This window comes from Gymnoscopelus braueri (assembly GCF_963280865.1).
Source record: "Gymnoscopelus braueri genome assembly, chromosome: 3".
Lineage (NCBI taxonomy): Eukaryota > Metazoa > Chordata > Actinopteri > Myctophiformes > Myctophidae > Gymnoscopelus > Gymnoscopelus braueri.
In genome coordinates, this window is record NC_137612.1 from 16,780,930 (window position 1) to 16,803,209 (window position 22,280).

The following is a 22,280-nucleotide window of genomic DNA, read 5'->3' on the forward strand; positions in this document are numbered from 1 at the left end:
TTTAGTAGTTAAGTTTTCATCATAGAAAAGGCACAAAAGAAATGCAGACTAATGAGATAAAGATTGATGTTGTTTTCTGCCAATACATCTTTAACTTGGAGATAACTTGGAGATCTTCAATACTGGGCATTGAGAGCAGAATTAACACCAGCGTGTAGCACAATGGGACAATGAGCTAAAATCACAAACCCTGGACAAGTGGGAGTATTATAAGGCAGTGTCCTTGGAGCTCCTTCTTACATCTTAGAAAAGCTGAATTATCTTGTGAATACAGTGTGCAGGTGTTTTTGATTAATTTGAGTGAGATGGGGGAAAATTGATTTAGTTCATGCCTTTAGAAATGGTCTGGAGGTACTATGATTTGGTGCAACATAGTTTACATTAAATGTTACCCTCCCCCATGATCTTTAACATCCAGGGTCATCATGGGGAACCACTGTTAAGGTATGGAAGTTAAATTTATTAGGGTGGCATTGCTCTGCTGGCTAAAGATTGCATCACACAATGTTTAGCTAACGGCTGGTACTATAGTATATTGTACTGAACAATATGTCTCAAAGGTGAATCTTCAAAAACGTTACTGGCACATTTTCAAAATGTATTGTTTATTTTCTAAAGCACATATCCAGTATCTAGATGAATTAAGAAAAGAATTCTGATACACCGTATAATAGAACAACTATCAGCAGGCATGGCTATTGAATCTTTCACTGTCCCACGTCCAGAGGCTGTCAGAAGAGAACATGTTGTCAAAGACATTACAGAGCAAGAGGGAAAGGCTGTTTTTATATATAAAAAAACAGGAGTATAACAAAGCGTTCTTAAAATTCTTCTAAATTGATCCGCCAAATGGAAACGGAAATACATAAGCAGGCATCTGGTGCAAAGTAAGGAAGTAAACGCTAAACCTAAAGATGGAATGAAATGGAGATAACACACATACAGAAAATGAATGGGGAGACAAATAAAAGACCGAAAAGAACTATCCTTAAGCCCACTGAAGAACTTGAGAAAGAGAGCAGCAACTTTTATGTTATTAATACTTCAAAAATAGGTATCTTACAGTATTTTTTTTTATTTTCTCAGTGTCTTTATACAGAGTATATTCATATAGTTTCCGCTGACTATGTTCACATTCTCACCACATAGTAACAAGTGCGTTGAGTAAAACATTTTTGGGAAAAAGAAAATCATGCACCTTTTAATAGTTTCATTGACCTATAAAAAAAGGGAATGTTCAAGGCGAGTAAAATCCTTCCAATACTTCTCCAGTGTCTTCTCTCCAAGCTGCTGCTTCTCACACTTTGTCTTACTACGCAGATCATGCCTATATAAGCTTTACACTGTGGAGAAAGCAACAGAAAACCGTACAGGGCAGGCAAGCGTCTGAACATAAAGGCTCCTAGACTCACAAGTCCACAGAGGAAAGGCAGGCATTCTCCACTAATTTAGAAAACCCCCACAGGTCAGGTATGTATAAAAAAAGTCACACCAGATGACACAAGACACTCAGCAGGTCCTTCCAGCAGAGGGTGGCTTCATTCCTCCAAAAACAACTCCCATTGGCTTGTTTTTTTGTTTATTTTTTTTCTCTTTTTTTCTCTTCTTTTTTTAATGCCAATTGGGTGCAGAATTCATTGAGTTATCCTGTAGCATGTCCCCATTGTGTCCTTCTGTATTTTGATTGGCTGTTTGGGTTGGTCATTTGCACCATTGTGAAGGGGACTAGGGAGAGATAGGCGGGTTGCGATGGGGGCTTGTGGGGTGAGGGTGGGGGGGTCAGGAGGGAACGTGCCGCCCGAAACCGCTCGAATGGCAACCGACCCTGAGATAGCAGGAGTCTGATACAAAAACACACCACAAAAGGCACTTTAAAAAACGACAGTGCTTCTGTTCTAAGGAAATTCAAGTTGACAGAGTGAAAGAGAGAGTCAGAGTCTTCCCGGAACATTCTTTTCAGTGTGAGACTAAAGTGAAAGATGGTTTCATCCCAGTAACCAAGTCGGAGTGTATCACTGACACTCGCATCACTTTCATGACTGCCTTGATTTGTCCCCAGAGAGTTCCAGGTCCAGCACGGTGAGAAACGAAAGATCACACTAAAAACTTGCCACTAAAAACAAATCAAAGCCAGAATACAGTTGCATTGCAGTGGAGCTCATGTGTGTGAGAGAGCTTGGTTGCTGTGTACTAACTAACACAGCACACGTAAGGGTCCAGTCCTCACATGTCTACAATGTCATGTTCTTGGGCCCTGGCCGTGGTTTCGAGGGGCATCCGTCTGAGACCAACCCCGCCTTCCCCCGGCCCCTTCCCCGGCGCCACACCGCGTCCTCCCTCAGTCATCATCCCCTCCTCCGTAGAGGTCAGCCAGCTTCTTGAAGCGAGGGCCCCAGTCGTTGAGGTAGTCATAGTCCTGGTCCCCTGAGCTAGTGGAGTTGAGCGAGCTGACGGAGCCGGCGGTGGAGCCGCTGCCCTCGTAGTCGAACACCAGCAGGGAGTCGTAGGGAGGGGCTGTGGGGTCATTGTCCGCCGCCCGCAGACCCTGCCCGGAGAAAAGATGGGAAAGATGTGAATGGCTGTAATCTGTTTTCCTATGAGTGACACATCATGGGCTTAAATGAACAGCGGGTCACACATTCGTTTTTATCATCACTCTAAAGGGGTATGCATGCTACCATTTTCGGTGATCACCCTCTCACCGCGGTGGTTTGAAAACTACAACATGACGTCACTGAGCCGCGGTGATAAGCGATTCACCGCTCACCTCAACACATCTCTCTGTTTTTACTAACCGAAATCACCGGACTATGAGCGCCTAGTATCCAAGTGGTAGGGTGACCACCTCATTTGGTAGCATGCAGGGGCCTTAAGGGTGCACACAAGCTAGGCTACATTCGGAAACAGCCAACGCATGCAGAAACTAAATAAAAGAAAAATCCATTAAGAGACATTTTTGCTGAATCAGACACACGCGCGTGTGCACACACACACACACACACACACACACACACACACACACACACACACACACACACACACACACACACACACACACACACACACACACACACACACACACACACACACACACAATTTGTTGTCCATCAGTAAACATACATCGTTAATAAAGTCTCCTATGTCTCCAGGGTGAGGCAGACTGGGTCTGACAGGGTACTGGGACTCAGAAATCACAGGTCTCTCATCCACCCGCCGCACTCCTGACGGTTTGTTGATGATGTGGTCCAGAGACTCAGGTTGCTGTAGCTGGCTCAGGTCATAGTCCTGCATTGGAGACAAAGATCAGTGAAAGAATGTTTGGGTCTTCTGCTGTCCCTGACAAAAGAATAAATAATTATAATGAAGGAATTATTTCGTTGTGACCCATGAGCGGTAGTCTTCATGTGACATGTGCATCAGTGAATTGTGATTGGGATAATAAAGTTCATCTGAAGGCTAAAATAAGTGGCCCATTTACTCCGACTCAGATTTGGACCAAAATCCTGCAGTTTGACTGCTGCTACTCTAAGGACATGAACCGTTCAGCAGATAATTCAACACAAAGGATAAATTAACCTGTTGCCAGTTAAACACATGTTTCATGGCTTTCTCTTGATATTACATGTGCAAATTATGTAAGTGTGCATGCGTGTGTGCATGCATGCGTGTGCGTGTGCGCAGAGATGGCCGAAAATACATAAAAAAGTATTTTTTATAATACTGGGGAAAACCTTTAACCCCAATACTAATACAAAATACTGTTCTGAAGATAGACTGTCATGGCCAGACTAAGGGTGTGGCAAATTTGTTTCCAGGCGAGGTCAGAGAAATGTATTTGAGATACAAATATGTATTTTGTATTTTGAAAATACATTGACACCAGGACCATGAAACCATGATACCATTTCAGTATCATTTCAAATATATTTATTTAAAATACTGCATCTGTGCGTGCGTGTGTGCATACCTGGTCCTCCTCTCCGCCTCCCTCCTCGTCGTACTTGAGGATGTTGTCTCTGACATCGTCTTCAGGGTCGATGAGCAGAGGCTTTGCCTGACGCTCCTTCTCCCTGCGTTTCATCCACACTACGAACAGTAACACCATGGCTGCAAGACACACAGAGGTAAGATGTACCGCAGCTTAGCGCAGCTGTGATAACAAAGTATTTTCCTTTGACGAAAATGATGTTTTCAGACAATTCAACAAAGTATAAATTAAGTTTATTTTGGTGAGAGAGAGAGAGAGAGAGAGAGAGAGAGAGAGAGAGAGAGAGAGAGAGAGAGAGAGAGAGAGAGAGAGAGAGAGAGAGAGAGAGAGAGAGAGAGAGAGAGAGAGAGAGAGAGAGAGAGAGAGAGAGAGCGTTTCCATCATGAGGAGTATAGCAGTGGCATGTGGATTTCAGGCTGGACATAAACCTCTTTAACATCAGGCAAACTTTCCAGACAACGGGTCCTCGAGCTCCAGTATTTAGATGACTGTGCTCTTGTGCCACCCTCTCCAGAGTATCCTCAGTCCATCCTTAGGGCTTGCAGCAGGATGCTATGGGCCTGTCTGTTAACACCACCAAGACAGAAGTAGCCTGCCGTGCCAATGGAGTTCAAGTACCCCACACACTCTGCCTGTCTTCACCATCAGGCAAGCATCAGCTGCCTTTGGGAGACTGCGACACCGGGTCTTCGAGAATAATAACCTCCACCTACACACCAAGGTAGCTGTCTACGAGGCTGTCTGCATCACCACCCTCCTCTACAGCTGTGAAGCATGGACCACATACAGCTGTCACATCAAGTCCCAGGAGCGCTTCCATATGGGATGCCCACATCGCATCCTGGTGTGATTGTGTGCCTCGTACTGAAATACTTGGAAAGACCAACTGCAGGGGTATTGAGGCCACGATCACCCATCACCAACTGCTCTGGCTTGGACAGAGGAACACACCCATGACTGCCAGTACTACTGCCACCACTACAACCTACATATGCCACACCAGTGATAGAATATCTCCTTCCAGGATTGGACTCTCCAGTAGTGATGAGCGGGCCGACCCGTAACCCGCGGGACCCCGCGGGTCAACCCGCGGCGCGGGTCAACCCGCGGCGCGGGTGGGTCGAGTCAGGATTTCAGAGGCAATTATGCGGGCTACGGGTGAGCGGGTCAGCCGCTCTCACACGCAAAAAAATAAAATAATCACATGCTCTTGTTTTGTTTTTATTCCTAATAAGAATAAGAATAATAAGAATAAAACAGTTTGAATACACTTGGGGTGTATACTTGAAGATTATTTTCCTTCATGATTTTACTTCTTTTTTTTTTACCGCGGGTCGCGGGGCGGGTTGAGCCATAGATTTATATATGGGTTCGCGGGGCGGGTTGAGGCGGGTTGGGTTCCGTGGCGGGGCGGGGCGGGGCGGGTCATGAAAAAACCCGACCCGCACATCACTACTCTCCAGCCATCTGAGAGAGCCATCTGGATGTCATCATCAGATTCGATGGACAACCTCAAAGTGTGTGTGTGTGTGTGTGTGTGTGTGTGTGTGTGTGTGTGTGTGTGTGTGTGTGTGTGTGTGTGTGTGTGTGTGTGTGTGTGCGTGTGTGATTGTGTGCGTGTGTGTCTGAGTGTGTGTCTGAGTGTTTTCTTTATCCTTGTAGTGGTGCCCTGCTGTGGAGCTGGTATCCAAGATGAAAATTGGACCTGATCAAGGCATACTTTGAGGATACAGTATTTGTTACATGTCGTCTGATTCATCTCTCCCCCACCACTTTTACACAAATGTATCAAAAAACTAAAACAAAGAATGTGATGTGAACAAAGGTGTTCCTCCATTAACGGCATGCTTTGAAACCAAATCAAAATCATGTCTGCCGTCTGGAGATTATCATATTTGTATCAATTACCAACACGGTGTTGCCTGGAATACCTGTCTTAAAAAGTTTTCTTGGGTGCCTTTACAGAGAACAGACATTGCATAATCGGTAGCCAATCCTCCAATCCTGATATAGCATCGTTCAGTCATAGTCTTTTTAAATCTAACAGCAGAGTGTATTTTCCAGAATGTAAAAAAAAAAAAATTGCAACACTATATGTGTTTGGGATGTACTGAGCATACGAGATCCAGGTATCCAGTTGTATGCAGGTATTCAAGGCAACACAAGATAATTAATAAATACAATTTCATGTACAGTAGTATCCCTTTAAACTGGAGACTGGAATAAGCCCAACAGACAACAGCCCACAATAGACAATGATAGCCTCGCGTGGCCAAACAATATCACTGCGTGGTCTTCTTTATCGATGGCTTTGAAAGAGTTTCCCCAAAATCATCTACTCCAGTCGGACTAGCCTCACGTGGCCAGACAATACCGAGAGCACATTTATTTTCCACTGGCAGATTCGTCTGGTTCCAGGCTAAGACGATGGGTTTTAAATGATGGATCGTATTGGTGTTAGCAGATAGTCAATAATAATCTGGGACTTGTACAGGTCTGTGTTATCTGCTATACCAGTGGTTCCCAAAAAGAGACATTTGATGTCTCCCCGTGACCCAAACTAGTGAAAAAAGCCTATCTACAAACTTGTAGATCTTTTTCACTACTTCTTGAAAGTTATGGAATGTTTTTTTAATATATTTTTTATGATGAATTCATTTTTAATTCATGAAATGTTGTGATTTTTAAAATTTATCTTGAAATAACAACATAAAAATGATTTTAGGAAACGAAAACAAGGGATATTTACTTATGACCCATGAAAAAAGATCCGCGACCCAAAAGATCTGCGACCCAAACATGGATCCCGACCCACTATCTGGGAAACACTGTAGCTATACTCACTGAGCAGTATGATGATGCAGATGAGTATGGCTATGATGGCTCCAGTGCCCAGGCCGGCCGCTGCCACGGCCCCCGTCGTGGTACAGTCCCCGTTCTCGTCACAGGGACACACCTTGACCCTGATCACAGAGCGGTTGGACAAAGGAGGGTTTCCAGAGTCAGAGACGATGACGGGGATTTCATACACGTCTCCCTCCAAGTAAGGAATCTTCAGCCTCAACTGGGCATAATCACCTGCAACAAGGAGATGGAGGGTGGGGTTAAGGAGAGGGCGTGTCAGCGAGGGGTGGAGGACGGTGTGCATGTCAGGGATGGGGAGTTAAAGGTCCCCCTTTAACCTTTAAATTGTCTACTCAGGCTTTTGTGAACACCCCAGACAGTTTTTAAGTTGCTTGATTCAGTATTTAGATATTCGATATTTATTTTATCAGACACGCCCCCTTCCCATACAAATCCATTGTAACTTCAAACTCCATTTTAACCATGATGGATTCATCAAGAACACCCTTTCTTGGTTCTGGTGACCCAAATTTGTTTTGAAAGTGAAATATCCCTTTAAGGAAGAAAGAGAAAGACACATATATAAGTGAGTGAATGTACAGTATATCGTCGCTGTCGGGTAGAAACCTTGCATGACCAAAACCCTTAGCCAAAGCTCTTGTTAATTACCTTTCATTGGTTCAATATTTATACATCCCACTGACACACATTACGTTCACTTTCAAAATGTTCCACAAATAGCGAAAATAGCAGATCTACCATGTTCAATGGTAATTTCACTACTTTTGAAAACACAAAAAGTTGAAACATTGAGATACAAGGTTTGTGCCTGACAGCCACGATATGTTGCTACTGTATCTGAATGTATTTTGTTGCTGTCGAGCAGAAACTTCTTATCTCCATATTCTAACTTTTTGTGTTCTTTCGTAAATGAATGCCCTACTTGATCAAAAGTAAATCCACAAGTTCGAAACACGCTTTGAGCTTGTAGATCAGCTACTTTTGCTATTTTTGAAAAGTAACAGTTTTGGACATCCGACAGAGACGTCAGTACTCTTAATTATACTCCTATTTTGATTGATCTTGATTTAAATGAATGAATGAAATCTTTATTTTGAACATGTTAAAATTTGGCAACAAAGTTAAAAAATATAAAATAAATGCAATATAATAAAAAATGCAAAACAAATCAAAACAGCCTCAAAAATCAAAGCAGCCTCTCAGGCACGTGTCAGTCATCACATGTGTGTGTGTGGAGCAAATGACAGGTTAAAGGAAAAGGAGCTATGACATGACCAAAAAATACCACAATTGTTCAGACTCATAAATGCATGCCATGGGGGCTCTTAAGACATAAACAGAGCATATAACCTTGAGCATCTATCATGATAAGACAAGAGCCTCTGTGGGAGAAGAACCCACGTATGTGATCAGATTTGTCCTCAAGACAACCGCTGTGATACATCCATCTGGGTGGATTAGGTGACAGATCGCTTGGTCAGGGGACAGAGAGATGAATGGATCTCATTTGTCACAAACGACAGATCATACGTCAACACCGGACGGTAGCATTCTCCCTCGCTGAGCTTGGTGGGACACTTTGTGAAAGCTTTAGATTTCTCTTTGCAGTTTAGAACAATACTTTGTTTTCCCTTGATGTCCCTCGAGGGCCCTGTCTGTGGACACTGTGCAGTGGGCATTTCAGCATCCATCACGGTAAGTGCATCATTTAATTCAGTGGACATAATACCAGTACCGGTGCAAGACCAGTTGGGCCATTTCAATTCATCACAACATCTTAATGTGACCACTTATGTGACATGGTATTTGTAGCAGATATTTCAACATGGAACATGCATCACTGCTGCTCAATAGTGTAACTAAGTAACTAAGTTGAACTGAATGCTTGAAAACAATGGGGAAATATAATAGGCTGTACTTTTGGAGAATCGTAGAACACTAATGAGCAAAAACTACATCCCATAGAGTGCTGACTGTTGATTGGCTTGTCCGTTGCTAGGCCAACCAATGCTGTAACTTAATTTGAGAATAGACTACATCCCATAGACTGGAGGGACGACTGTTCTGTGATTAGTCATAGACATATAAAGGTAGACGCCTCATTCGGCTCTGAAGCGTCTGTATCTCGGGCGCGCTTCCTGCTTCCGCAGGGCTGCCGTGTGCGTCACACACGCGGAAGTTCGGTAGGCCAATCAGAGGCAGGTGGGGGCGGGTCTTTTTGTAACCCAGCTCTTAACCCTTTGAGAGGCAGCAGCTGTGCGCAGCATCTAGTTAGTTGGAACTTGGCGAACTCCACATCTATTTGTAAAATTCAAATAAGAGACATGGTCCTTTTTCATATCAAGGTCCATTATTTATTCAGCATTTGAGTCACGGAACACCGTTTGATAAGCTTTAGCCTCTCACACCCAAAACGTAGAATATGTTATCGTTCGATAAGATGTTGTCAAAATAACAATTGTTTACGTTCTCTAATTGTGTACTTGTTTAGTAAGTAATGCAGATGTTTAACAATTTGACTCTTGACAGAGTGAAATGTTATACTCAAGATTTAAAGATCTATAAGGGTCCATTTGGTTATCAACTCTCCATCATTTAGCTGGGTACCACCTGGAACCCCCTCAAGGACCACTGGTGGTTCCCGGACCACTGGTTGAGAACCATTGCACTGAAAAGTCCCGGAAAAGACGCACTGTGATTGGCCAGTAGTCAACGCACTGTGAGCGCTGTGATTGGCCAGTAGTCACTTTGAGTGACAGGTTCCCTGCGGAAGACGGAAGAGCCGCCGTGTATTGCGATACCAGTCGCCCCAATGAACTGCAGAGGCCAATGAGGTATCTAGGTTTCTAATATCTATGTGATTAGTAGTCCATTGCTAGGCCTGCCAACTGACCAATGCTATATTATATTCAACTTGATCACTCAGTTGGTCAGTCATAGACATTGCCATGTTCGTATATGGCTGGTGCCCAGCCAAAAAAAAAAAGCATGGCGTCAGGTCGTCGGTCTCTATGTCCTACCGTTGAGTCGAGAGATGGTCCAGTTGCGGCGGACGCTGGAGGGGAAGGAGGGCAGCTCAAAGACGAACGGCCCCACGTTGGGGTCAGCATCAGCGTCCGAGGCCGTAATGTTGACCTTGGAGCTGTGGCGCGCACGCTCGCACACCTGGCCCCCCTTGGGCATCAGCACAGGAGCGTTATCGTTGACATCGATCAGGTAGATCTGTAGCGTACCTGTCCCGCTGGCCTGAGGAGAGCCTGGGCGAGAGGAAGGGATGGAGGGGACAGGGAGAAATAGGAAGATTGAAGGATGGAAGTTAGTAATGAAGTGAAGTGAGGTAAAGTAATGAAGAGGGGGAGCTTATCCCTTATAATGCGACAGTGTCGATTAACAAAAGCAACTGATTTCCAACAAAAAAATCTAGGGTTAGGGTTACAACTTTAGATAAAAAAGGAAAGGTATATGGGAGCCACTTAAATGCAGAAGTATGATTCATGATGCTCAAACCAAAAACATGTGCTCCTCGGAGCACAGGTCTCCGCCAGGCCAGGTAGCTTATTGTGGGCAAGCAAAGTTGATCTTGCGGGGGTCCCCAGATGACTATAAAAACTGGTCAAACATTGGTCAAATTGTCAAATAATATAAGAAAGAGGCAAGCATTTTGAAAATAGCTGATCTACAAGCTCACAACGCCTCGCTTTTAGATCTGCTATTTTCACAACATTTATCTGTGGAACCGAGTCAAACTAAATGTAATGCCTACAATTCCAAGTGCTTATCAGGGTGGGGGTCCACAGTTAAAATATGATTATTTGGGGGGGGGTCGTGGCCTGATAAGGTTGAGAACCACTGCTATATATAATACCGACCATGATACTGACCATGATACTGAACATAATACTGAACATAATACTGTCAAAGAAATAACGCACATCCTCTGTCTTTGGTGATGAGCCAAAGTGCAAAACAGCAGAATCATGCAAAACAAGAAAGGGGCTCTGTTGTGCTGTAAATAACATTGGAACTGACATGATACTGACCATGATACTGATAGTGATTATTACGACGTAACACTTTTCTCAACAATATGCGCAGTTACATTATGAACTGTTATTTACAGCTACGTAAGGTTCTTAATGTAGCATATTATTACATTATGCAAAAATAAGTTATTACGTTATGCACTCATGATTTCATTATTATTTATTCAATTATGAGCTTATTACTACATTATGAGCTTTTATTACATTTAGGTTATTACATTATGAACCAATATTACATCATAAGTTGCTACAGGGCTGCAAGTGGATAGGTGGATAGTAACATTGTGTGTGTGTTCTATTATGCATGTTCTGAGGGTTTGGGAGGTTTGCCAATGTACAGTTTGGACATTCATAAATGGCACCTTTGGAGGTGTAGGTGGTCAAAGATAAAAATGACACAGTCTGATTATTCTCAGTTATTTTAGGCGATTAGGATTTAACAGTACGTGGACAGATAAAACAGAGCCAAGAGGAAACTGCAAAAGATAAATGGAAAAATCCTTTTCATGTTGAATTACATTTTTATGGTTGACCCTTATTCTAAAGGTAGAGGACAGGGTTCAGCAATGTTAACAACAATCATGAATAAGCCGAAATATCTCCAATTGAAAAAGATATTAAAAAAATATATAGGTTTTGAGAAATGAAATCCTATCAAAGTGTGACAAAGTACCCACACGTCAAAAGGCTAGTATGGTTCTTAAAAAGAAATGTACATTAAATCATGCATGATGTGCAAAACCAATCAGGAAAAAACAGAGACAAATCTGTCATTTTGATTGAGCGTGTTCATTGATATGTAGATAAAATCAGAACTATTTTAGCTATTTTACTTAGCTAAAAGTTTTTGGGCCTGGATATCATAGTAACATATATAACACATGGAACATAATAATTCTAATTCTGATTTCACTTGATGGGAGGTCTTGTAAAGCTGGAGAGGGCTTTTCATAACTAAAGAACTAAAAATAAATCTCTCACATACACACACCCCCATTCCCATGCAGTTCTGCATAGATGGAGCTTAAACCAGCAGCTCACCAAAGCGGGTTCAACTGGGTTTTTCCATCCAGCAGTAAGTTGATGCATTTGGTATGTATAGGTCTGCTGAACAGAGCCTCAAGGCCCATCGACCAACATGTCGGTTATGATTGGCCCGGTGCTCTGTTGGTCCTCTTGCTTCGCTTGAGCAGAATAAGTAAAGGGAATTTCAATCAAAGTAGAATATATCCCCTTGTTGAGACCAGGCTTAAGAATCAATAGGTAGTCAACGCGTTGTTGGATTTAAATCGGTGTGCTTCAGGGCTACATTATAGAAGTAGCTCTTCCCCTGGAAACACATCTCTCTTTTTTTTCTCTAAAAACACCTAGAATACTTCCTACACAGAGCAAGCAATCTTTTACTATGCAACTTTGCTACAGCTCTGCTTTCCACAAGATGCACAGAGGAGACAGGTGAAACATGTGCAGGCAATCACATGCACTCACTCCACCACATGTTTGTTTTCACATCATGATGCACACGCGACACTCACACGCACACACACACACGCGCACACGCACACGCACACGCACACACGCACACGCACACGCACACGCACACGCACACGCACACGCACACACACACACACACACACACACATACATTCATGGTGACTTACCAGACTTACCATTGTCGAAGGCCAGGAAGGTGGCCTCATACACGTTGTTTTTCACGTACATGGACTCTCTGTCCAGCAGCGCCATGGTGGTGATTTGACCATTGGTTCTGTTGATTCTCAGCCAGTTAGCTGGGTCTGACAGCTTGGAGTACCTGCCCCACACACACACACACACACACACACACACACACACACACACACACACACACACACACACACACACACACACACACACACACACACACACACACACACACACACACACACACACACACACACACACACACACACACACACACACACATACAAACAAGTTATTGTGCTGACAACGTATCACAAAGTCACACGCCGATCAGTGTGTTCAGGTTCCGGTTCCCGGCATTGGCCAGGTTATTGTATGGGTGAAATAGGCTCTCTCCCTTTGTTTCTCCCTCTCTCTCGCAGTCCCTCTCTCCCCCTCTAACTTTCCTTCTCTCCCCCTTTTCTTCCTCCCTCCCCCTCTTACTCTCCCTCCCCCTCTCCCTATCCCGCTCTCCCTCTCTCGCTGAGCGCAGTCTATTCTGATGTGTGTTGTGTTCGTGTGTAGGTATGTATCATAGAGTTATAATACGGTATATCTAGAGAATTGGGCAGAGGATATTTTCCAATGTAACACTTTCATGAGGAATCCATTATCTGCTACACTGTTCATCACCATAACAACACAAGTAACACCTTTGACATGTTATGATGAGACGGAGAGCAGAACATATGTTCAGCAGGGTTTATCATGCCTCATTTGCATGAAAACCGCTTGAATCTGACAACCACAAGCAGCATTCAGATAGATTCAATAGAGGAAAAACATGGCCCCTAACTAACACACTGGACTCTGTGCTCCACATTGTGCAACTGTCATTGCCAATGATGAGCTGCAATTAACTCCTTCTAAAACCTACAGATTGAAGGGGGCAGCGATGGAGGGAGTTCACAACTTAACAGCTGATTGATCAAAGCTTCAACTTCAACTCCCACAGCATCTCAGGGTGCTTAATGAACAAAGGTTAATTGCAGACAAGAACACTGCCCTCAGGTATACTGTAGATAGAATATAGATACAGTATATATATATATATTCACAGTAAAATTCTCAGTCCTAATTTAACTCCGAGAGCATAACAATGAACCAGTAAGTATCGCAGAGGATCCATAATGATCACTGATCATTTTAAAAGTGTAGGAGTTAATGGACAAGGAACAATCAGGCTTTATGACAGCTGGTGGGAGGTGAGAGAGCGAGAGCGAGAGAGCGACATCGAGAAAGAGTGCAAGAGAAAGATAACTAGCATATCTGTAGAGATGGACAGACATGGAACAGAGACAGGGGGTGAGGAAAGAGCTGTGTGCTTGTGTGCGTATGCACAAAGGTGGGCGGAGGGTGTAATGAGCAGTGGAGGGGGGTAATTATAACACCGCATTGGAGGCTGACACAGGTTAGCCAGAGCCTGGTGTGTGCGGGGGAAGCTAATGGATAGGAGTCATATCCTGTCACGGCTAATGACACACACACACACACACACACGCACACGCACACGCACACGCGCACACACACACACACACACACACACACACACACACACACACACACACACACACACACACACACACACACACACACACACACACACACACACACACACACACACACACACACACACACACACTGGACTGGTAAACACTCACTAAACTGCACTAAACTGCTGCATTGAAATAGACCCGCTGACAGATAGACACGTTTAAATCTATCAACGGACCCTCTGTGACAAATCCATATATGGAGATATGAAGGCAGCGCTAAGAGCAGAAAATAACTATATTTGCACTTGAAAGGGCCGATTCTCTGGAGAGAGCGAAGTGCAAATGATTCCCACGTCAGCAAGGGTTTTTGTTGTCGTCTGGCGGGTATTGGCAGAGATCTTTGCTTGGCATTGCCTGGCACCATCACCTCATCCCTTCTGCCAAGGTGCCACCTCAGGGGTACTGCCACCTTCATCTGCCACTCAGCTGGCTCAGTGTTGCATGGTGGGAACAACACCCAGCTGGTGGCAGGACAGAGTGAAATTCACAGCCACGGACGTGTGCACGCCACACGCTTGCATGCGCACGCACGCACGCACGCACGCACACACGCACGCACGCACACACAAATGCATGCACGCACACACGTACAGTACACACACACACACACACACACACACACACACACACACACACACACACACACACACACACACACACACACACAGACAACACACACTATCACTTTACCCACAACTGACAGTAAAATCAGCTGGAAAACAGGCCTAGGTTTATTGAGAGAAAATGAAACGCTAAGAGCAAGTGAGAGAGAGAGAGAGAGAGAGAGAGAGAGAGAGAGAGAGAGAGAGAGAGAGAGAGAGAGAGAGAGAGAGAGAGAGAGAGAGAGAGAGAGAGAGAGAGAGCTGGCTCTTGGCTCTTCTACTTCACTTGTCTTTTGAAATTGGGTGTGTACATGCACTATAATGTGTGTGTGTGTGCGCGTGTGTGTGCGTGTGCATGTGATGTGTGATGTGTGTGTGCGCGTGTGCATGTGTATGTGCATCAATGTAAGTATTCAAGTGAGGTCACCCCAAAAAAAAGTTAAAAGAAGCCAACGGTGCTGAGGCTGTCTGAACATGAGCTGTCTGTCTGCTGCCAAGACACTCTGCCCTGAGCTCCCATCAATAACACACACACACACACACACACACACACACACACACACACACACACACACACACACACACACACACACACACACACACACACACACACACACACACACACACACACAGCCTGCAGTCAGGGAGGGCTGTGAGGTGCGGAGAGAACTAACAAAAGAAGTGTTACTGTACTTACTCTCAAAAGGCACAAACATACTCTTAGCTAGCATGATAAACTCCTTTTCAGGAAGGAGTGTCTAGGGTTTCTTTCTCTCTCTCTCTCTCTCTCTGGGTCTCTCTCTGTCTCTGTGTGTGTGTGTGTGTGTGTGTGTGTGTGTGTGTGTGTGTGTGTGTGTGTGTGTGTGTGTGTGTGTGTGTGTGTGTGTGTGTGTGTGTGTGTGTGTGTGTGTGTGTGTGTGTGTGTGTGTGTGTGTGTGTCTGTCTGTCTGTCTGTCTGTCTCTCTTCAGTAACATTTCCAGTGAGGTTCCTCAGTAGATGTAAGTCTCACTGACATTAAGAAAAATCAATGTGCTGCTGGAAGCGGGGATGGAGTGCGACAGTACCCTCAGTTTTAGCACGCACGTGGGACTTTCTGTCACACTGGGTCGATTGCCCAGATGGCACCGTGCCCGCCGTGCGCCACCCTAGTAGGGGTGGACAGAGAGGGGGATCGATGTGATGGAAGACAGGGAAAAGACAGACCAAAGGCTAGCTCGTTACTGGATGACCTCTCTATGCTGGTCGCATGACAACAGAGTGGTAAGTGGAGAACCCTCTTCTCTTTAAAGAGAAGAGGGCTGGCAGGTCGGTTTCAATAGAAAATGGATGACAAATGCAACTTTCAAAGTTGCATTCTTTATCTTTAAGTAAGCTATTACATTGCTGTAATAGAATTTCTGCTATGTTATTTATGTGTGTCTGTGCACAGTGTGTGTATGTTTGAGTATTGTTCTATTGGTACTGTCCCAACGAGTGGACACCAGGGGGAGGGGGTGGGCGCCAATGGATGGGTATAGGGGATGAGCCTATGGATGGGTAAGCTCATAGAGAGTCAGTATACTGTCCAGTCAGCATTTTTCATAATTGGGAAATGTGGTACACCTGTGCTAGATAGTTAAGTGGCACCACCTGCAAGCTTTATAAACTGTGTCTCTCCACAGAAGGTGTTCTCTGTGGGATACCAAGCATTTGAGCGTTAAGCACCACACTCCCCATGGGTTACTTTTTATTTAATGTTGAAGTTTGCGCCACACTCCCCATGGGTTACTTGACGTTTAATGTTCATGTTTAAGTTGTCAAGAGTAGGCCTGGTTCTGCATCTGTTTTCTGTTTAGCTACAGCTGTTCCAGACAGCGCTGCCCAACCAGTTATATCCTGAACCGTGGAATAAATGGTGCACCTTTGAACTTTGAACGTCCCTGCTATGGTTTGTGAACTCAACAGTGCCACTTAGCCACTTCCCACAGTATGGGGTGTGTTCCCAGGCGGCAAGGAAGCTACGCTGGATTTGAAGCCCAGGAAGTGATTTCTTAAAGGAGTAGTTCACACAAAAAAAGACTTATTTTCTATCAATTACACACCCCATGAAGCCTTGAATTCATGGATTGTTTTTGTTGCATTCCTAAACCAATAATTTGATGTCCGGGTGTATTTCGGGTAGGAGACACAAAGAGTCTACTTTGTGTCTCCTACCGGATACATTAGCATCTTTCCGCCGGTAATCAAATTATTGGCTCAGGAATGCGATATATATATTTTTTTTAATCCATGAATTCATGGGTTGTGTAACTGATCAAAAATAAGTAATTTCTTGGGGTGAACTTCTCCTTTAAGCCTGCAGTTCCCATTAATGGCCCAGCAGATGTCACCTTTTCCCCTCCTGCTGGCTGCAGAAGCATTAACACTCTATTCAAGTGAATGACGTTTTGACACGAGGCTAAAGATCCGGTCAGTACCTGACAGTCTGGTGGATGAAGTGGTCCGGGTCCTGGGCGGAGAACACGGTGAGGGTGGTTCCTGCCGGCACGCCTTCCTCGAATCGGATCAGCTTGGGGTTGACGGGGAAGACGGGCGGCTCATTCACGTCCTGGACGGAGATGGTCACGCCCGCCGTGGACTGGAGCGAGGACTGGATGCCACTGGCGAGGTGGGCCTGATTGGACACCACCACTGTCAGCATGAATGCTCGGTTCATCTCGAAGTCCACCGGCTGGAAACACAGTGTCAAAAAGGGGGGGGGGGGGGGGGGGTTCGGTGGTGAGAATAATAGTCCCAACTGATAACCCGCATTATTTCTCTGCTCGTTTTCTACTTTGACATTTTTAAATATCACTCAGTGAAAACAACGTGAGACTAAGTGTAGTGACCTAGTGTAGAGAAATGGAGGGAGCTAATGGAGCAATATAAAATCTGAGGAAATCTTTGTAAGAGTAGTACTCTGTGGTGTAAATGGGAGAGCTACATGGAAAGTGTGGATGGGGACGACGGCCATAATATAAGCTATAACGACTTAGCACCTCAGCTTAACCAGAAGCAACTATTGGAAATGAATAAAGAAGAGTCAACCACCAAATAGGGGGAGCACTTTTATTTTTTAACTCTGTACTGTTTTATTATCAGGCACTTGACGAAGGACTGACCTTATTAATGATCTGTTACTCTGACGTTCTAGTTGGAGAAAAAGAGTGGTAAAGAATATGAACTTGAACATGGGTTAGTTGTTGTGCCTCTGTATCTCTCTTTTCCTGTTTTTTCTTTTTTCCCCCTTTTTAATGACAAAATGTTCTGTCAATGTTTTTTGCCCATTCTTTTTGTCTCATTTTGTCTTTAGTTTTTGTCTCTATTTTGTTTTTGTCCCGATGTTGAATTTTGTGTTGTGTCTCTGTAGTTGACATGACTGCATCACTGTGGTGTCCACATGAAAAAAATAAATTATAAAAAACAACAACTTAAAAAAACAACGTGAGAGTGCTCAGTTGATAACAACCTTGCACTTCAAAGTAGACAAAACATACTCACCCACGCAATAATAACCAGAATATGACGACGACTGTCAAAGCAACATTCACAAATCTTTCATTCACAAGTTTTCATCCCTCAAGACATGCATATTACTTTCTCACTGCAAACTTCGGCCAATCAAGCTCCCTGTGACTGTCTACTGTACCTTGACCACGGTGACCATGCCCTCGTTGGTGATGGGGTTGGTACGGATGGTGAAGTGACCCGTGGGATCTCCGCTCACAATGCGGTAGACAGCGTTCCAGTTGGGGCTGTGAGGCTGGTCCCTGTCCACCACTGTCAGGTTTGTCACCACCACGTTCACCTTGTTCTCCGGCACCTCCCCCGAGAACTAGGAGAGGAGAGAGAATTGGCATCAGAGTTGCTTTCAACACTTTCAAGCTGGCGTCCCTAATTTGAGCATGTCATTTTCAAAATAGCTAAAAAATCCAATCTACAAACTCATAACGCTTCAGATTAGGTTACAGTTAGTTTCTATCTTTAGTTGACCTGAGTATTTTTCTTTTGCGAAACATATATTTTATTTAAAAAATGTTTTTGAGGATAAGCCCCTTTAGATGTACCATCTTGTTTTCAAGGGAGTCTTATCCATATATCAATGCTAAAAGCACCCAGTGAATTGCAAGCTCAGTTAAAAGAGGAAAGAAGAAAAGGGGAAGATAGTATGACGGAGATAGGAGAAGCTGGAAATGGATTGGTTTAAATAGAGAATCATTGTTTCCATCACATTAATGCAGCCCCTTATTCTGCACCGTGTCTACTCATACTGTATGTCTGCTCTATATTTTAAGTAATGGATTTGTTCAATTAAGTGTTTACCCATTTAATTTAGACTCTGTGTTCACCAAATCTAAATCTTAATAAGCAATTAGATAAGCACTACTGTACTGTAATTAAGGCGGCGGTAAGAATAATCTTTAGCAAATGATCTTCATTACAGTATGTTCCAATCGGAAAAAAAGCTTATAAACTACCTGGAGGACAGCTTGTGACAGCTACAGTGGTAGTGTAAGAACTTAGTGTACTGTGAATAGTACACTGAGTTCACTGGCCAGAAATACATTGTAATAGTATTACTATTACTGTTATTATTATAACAACTATTAATAGTAGTAATGGCCAGTAATACACTGGCCAGCTATATGTAGCTGTGGAAAGACATAAATACATGTAAAGGCACATCTACTTGGGGCTGGGCAATATACATTTTCACATTACAGTATGAGATACTGTAATATGAGACTAGATATTGTAGGGGATTTTGGATATTGTGATATCACGATATGGCATAATGTATTTTCCTGGTTTTAATCATTTAATCCCTATCTCTTAAATCTCTTTAACAAGAGAGACCTGGCCAAGATAGCAGCCATATAAAAACAACAATAATCACAACACACTGAAATACAACATAATACATGTATATAAATCCACAACACAAACATTAAGAAAGCAATTCATTTGGCCTCTCAAGAAAAACGAAAGCATGCCTCTTTCAAAACAGGGCAACTTAATGTTGCCCTTAAATGCATCAATGGAGATAAATGTGCCCAATTTGAGTATGGACAAGTGTGTGCTCACACATGATGTACACACCACCACGTCCACACAGGAAACAATCCCTGTTTCCTCTTGTGATGTGGTGACTTGTTGTTTATAGCGTGTCTGCCAGCTGCTGTTCACTGCAACAACTTCATCATCATCACCATCATCATCATCATCATATCATTGAAGCTACTTTCAAAATATGCCGCTGCTTCGTCCCTACATCCCTCTCCCCCTACCTCGTTCCTCTCCTCCATTCCAACCTCCTCCCCACCCCTGCAACACAACCCACGCCAATAAGCAATGAGAAATTTTTATATGCTCTCTCTCTCTGTCTGTGTTGTGTGGGCTTTATACTGAAACCCTTCCAAGTTTCTTTGGCCACGCTGAGAGAGTCCAAATGAAATATGCGCTCTCAGAGGAATACATAATGGCGCCGACAGTCGGAGAGAGCTCTTCCAAGATGGCCACACTCTTGAAACACAATGTGGACCCCACTGATAAGCAACCAGAGTCTCAGGGTTTGCAAGAGATTCTGTCATTCCCAAACATGGAAAAAGATACATGGGGTAAATACGCTTCAGCCATAGGGAATATTCATCAGAAGGGACCAATTCAATATTTGGCAACAGACAAATTCAATATGAGGTGAAATACAAGTAATACGACTTTTATTTGTGTTGGTTTAGCATGGTCTGCCTGTTAAAACATTCAACATGTTACACAACTTTGCACTTTTTGCAGCTAGGTCAAGCAAGTTCTCAAAAGTCTAAATTATCAGCATGATGTACTATTACACAGTACACTGTCAGGAAGAGGGTCTGTCTTGTGTGTCTGTGTGTCCGGAGCTAATCTTGCAAACCGCTGGACAGTTCAATGCCAAATTTCTTGTGCACACTTTTTTCATACATGTTATTATACATTATATTTAACTTTCATTTCATAATGGAAGAGGCACTCCGCGCTCAGCCATTATAAAATACAATGAGACTGAGACCTCTTGTGGCTTATTGCTTTAGTAAAAGGCATGTCGAGGTGAGTAAAATGCAAGCCGTGTCAGGCTAGCAGCATTATCTATAAATGAGCTTGTTGATCTACCAACTTTATAGTAATGATAATGAATGACATATGTTTTCCCACTTGGGTCCCTGGCAACACGCATCTCACTTGTTTATTGAAAATCATGTCTACAAATGAAAAGTACTACATTTCAATGGTGCACTCACGACTCAACATGACAAAATGAGCTCTTACATTCCTATGTGGGTTGTTGAAAGCAACATAGGTACACAGTAATGACAGCACTAAGTAGGAATAAATGTCCCGAAACAGAATCCGACTGACATAACGCTAAGCTCGGTCTGCTTAAGAGAGCTGTTAGGGCCTTAATTATGGCGTGGTGGGAGATATACAGTAGCTATCATGAGCAACAGACGTGTGCCTATTGTCCTCATTTGTCATGTTAAAGCCCTATCAAGCAGCTGTTGTGATGCTTTGATGTTTTCTTTTGAAGTGAATTGTAGATTCTAGCACGAATCCAATTATCACGTGGTGATCTTGTGTTCAAGGCTGATGAGCTCAGACACTCCAACCTTTTCAGTCAGTTGGGCGACAGAGCTCCACAGGTCAACCAGACCCTTTATTGAAGGGGGTGAAGTTCGTCTGTCTGGGAGCTGTGCAATATAACCCCCCAACCAAAACCCCTTGTTCCCCATCATTGAATTTGTGAATGATAGACCTCTGGGTACACTTTAACTAGGTTGTGATACACTTGATTAGATAGCAAAAAGTACAAAGCTGTGAGAGATAATTCTGCTGGTTATCTGTTGGATACAGTTTAATGAATTGTGGCAAGTATCATTGCCTTTTTGTTTACCACATACCACATAATGACGAACATTGCACCCTTGCGTTCAAGCCTGTGTGGTGAAATGAATAAAACATTTGGCAGGCTTTTTGTTTTGTTTTTTCAAATTAGACGCAATATAGCTGCTTGGTTTACGCCCCCGTGAGCAATTTCACTTAATTAGCGTGCTTATGTTTTCTTGCTGTCTCCCATGGAGAGCCATGAATTCTTTCTCTGTCTGTCATACACAAATAATTACTGAAACGCTCCAAGTCTAGTTTATTTGTGTGGGAAGAAGAAGAAAAACTGAGAGAGATTGACAAAGATGAGGCAAGAGCATCTGCTGCAGAGCGGCTTTCTTAGCCAAGGATGTGCGTGCATTCATGTTAGTGTGAAAGACAATCGACACAAACGACAATAAGGGGAAGGGGGGAAAAAAAACAGGTTTTTTTTCTCATTATAACTAATATAATCTTTTCTAACTTCAGACACTTTCAGTGATTCATGTAACATAAAACAGTCCATGTTTCTCTTTTTTTCTTTTCTTTTTTTTTTACCCAGAAGCCACTGCAAAACATTAGGCATTACAC

The 22,280-nt window shown here is 43.5% G+C and overlaps 1 protein-coding gene across 1 annotated transcript in view; it reads right to left on the reverse strand.

The window, feature by feature from the left end:
* Positions 1-755: 755 nt before the first annotated feature.
* Positions 756-22,280, reverse strand: part of cdh4 (cadherin 4, type 1, R-cadherin (retinal)) — a 107,868-nt gene continuing 86,343 nt past the window's right edge. Inside the window, exons 7-14 of the mRNA XM_080422260.1 lie at positions 18,445-18,630; positions 17,234-17,487; positions 12,567-12,709; positions 9,874-10,110; positions 6,833-7,066; positions 3,968-4,107; positions 3,121-3,285; positions 756-2,545 (exon numbers count right to left, since the gene is read on the reverse strand). Coding sequence (XP_080278386.1) covers positions 2,339-2,545; positions 3,121-3,285; positions 3,968-4,107; positions 6,833-7,066; positions 9,874-10,110; positions 12,567-12,709; positions 17,234-17,487; positions 18,445-18,630 — 1,566 coding nt within the window. The 3' untranslated portion in view covers positions 756-2,338. The remainder of the gene's footprint in view (positions 2,546-3,120; positions 3,286-3,967; positions 4,108-6,832; positions 7,067-9,873; positions 10,111-12,566; positions 12,710-17,233; positions 17,488-18,444; positions 18,631-22,280) is intronic.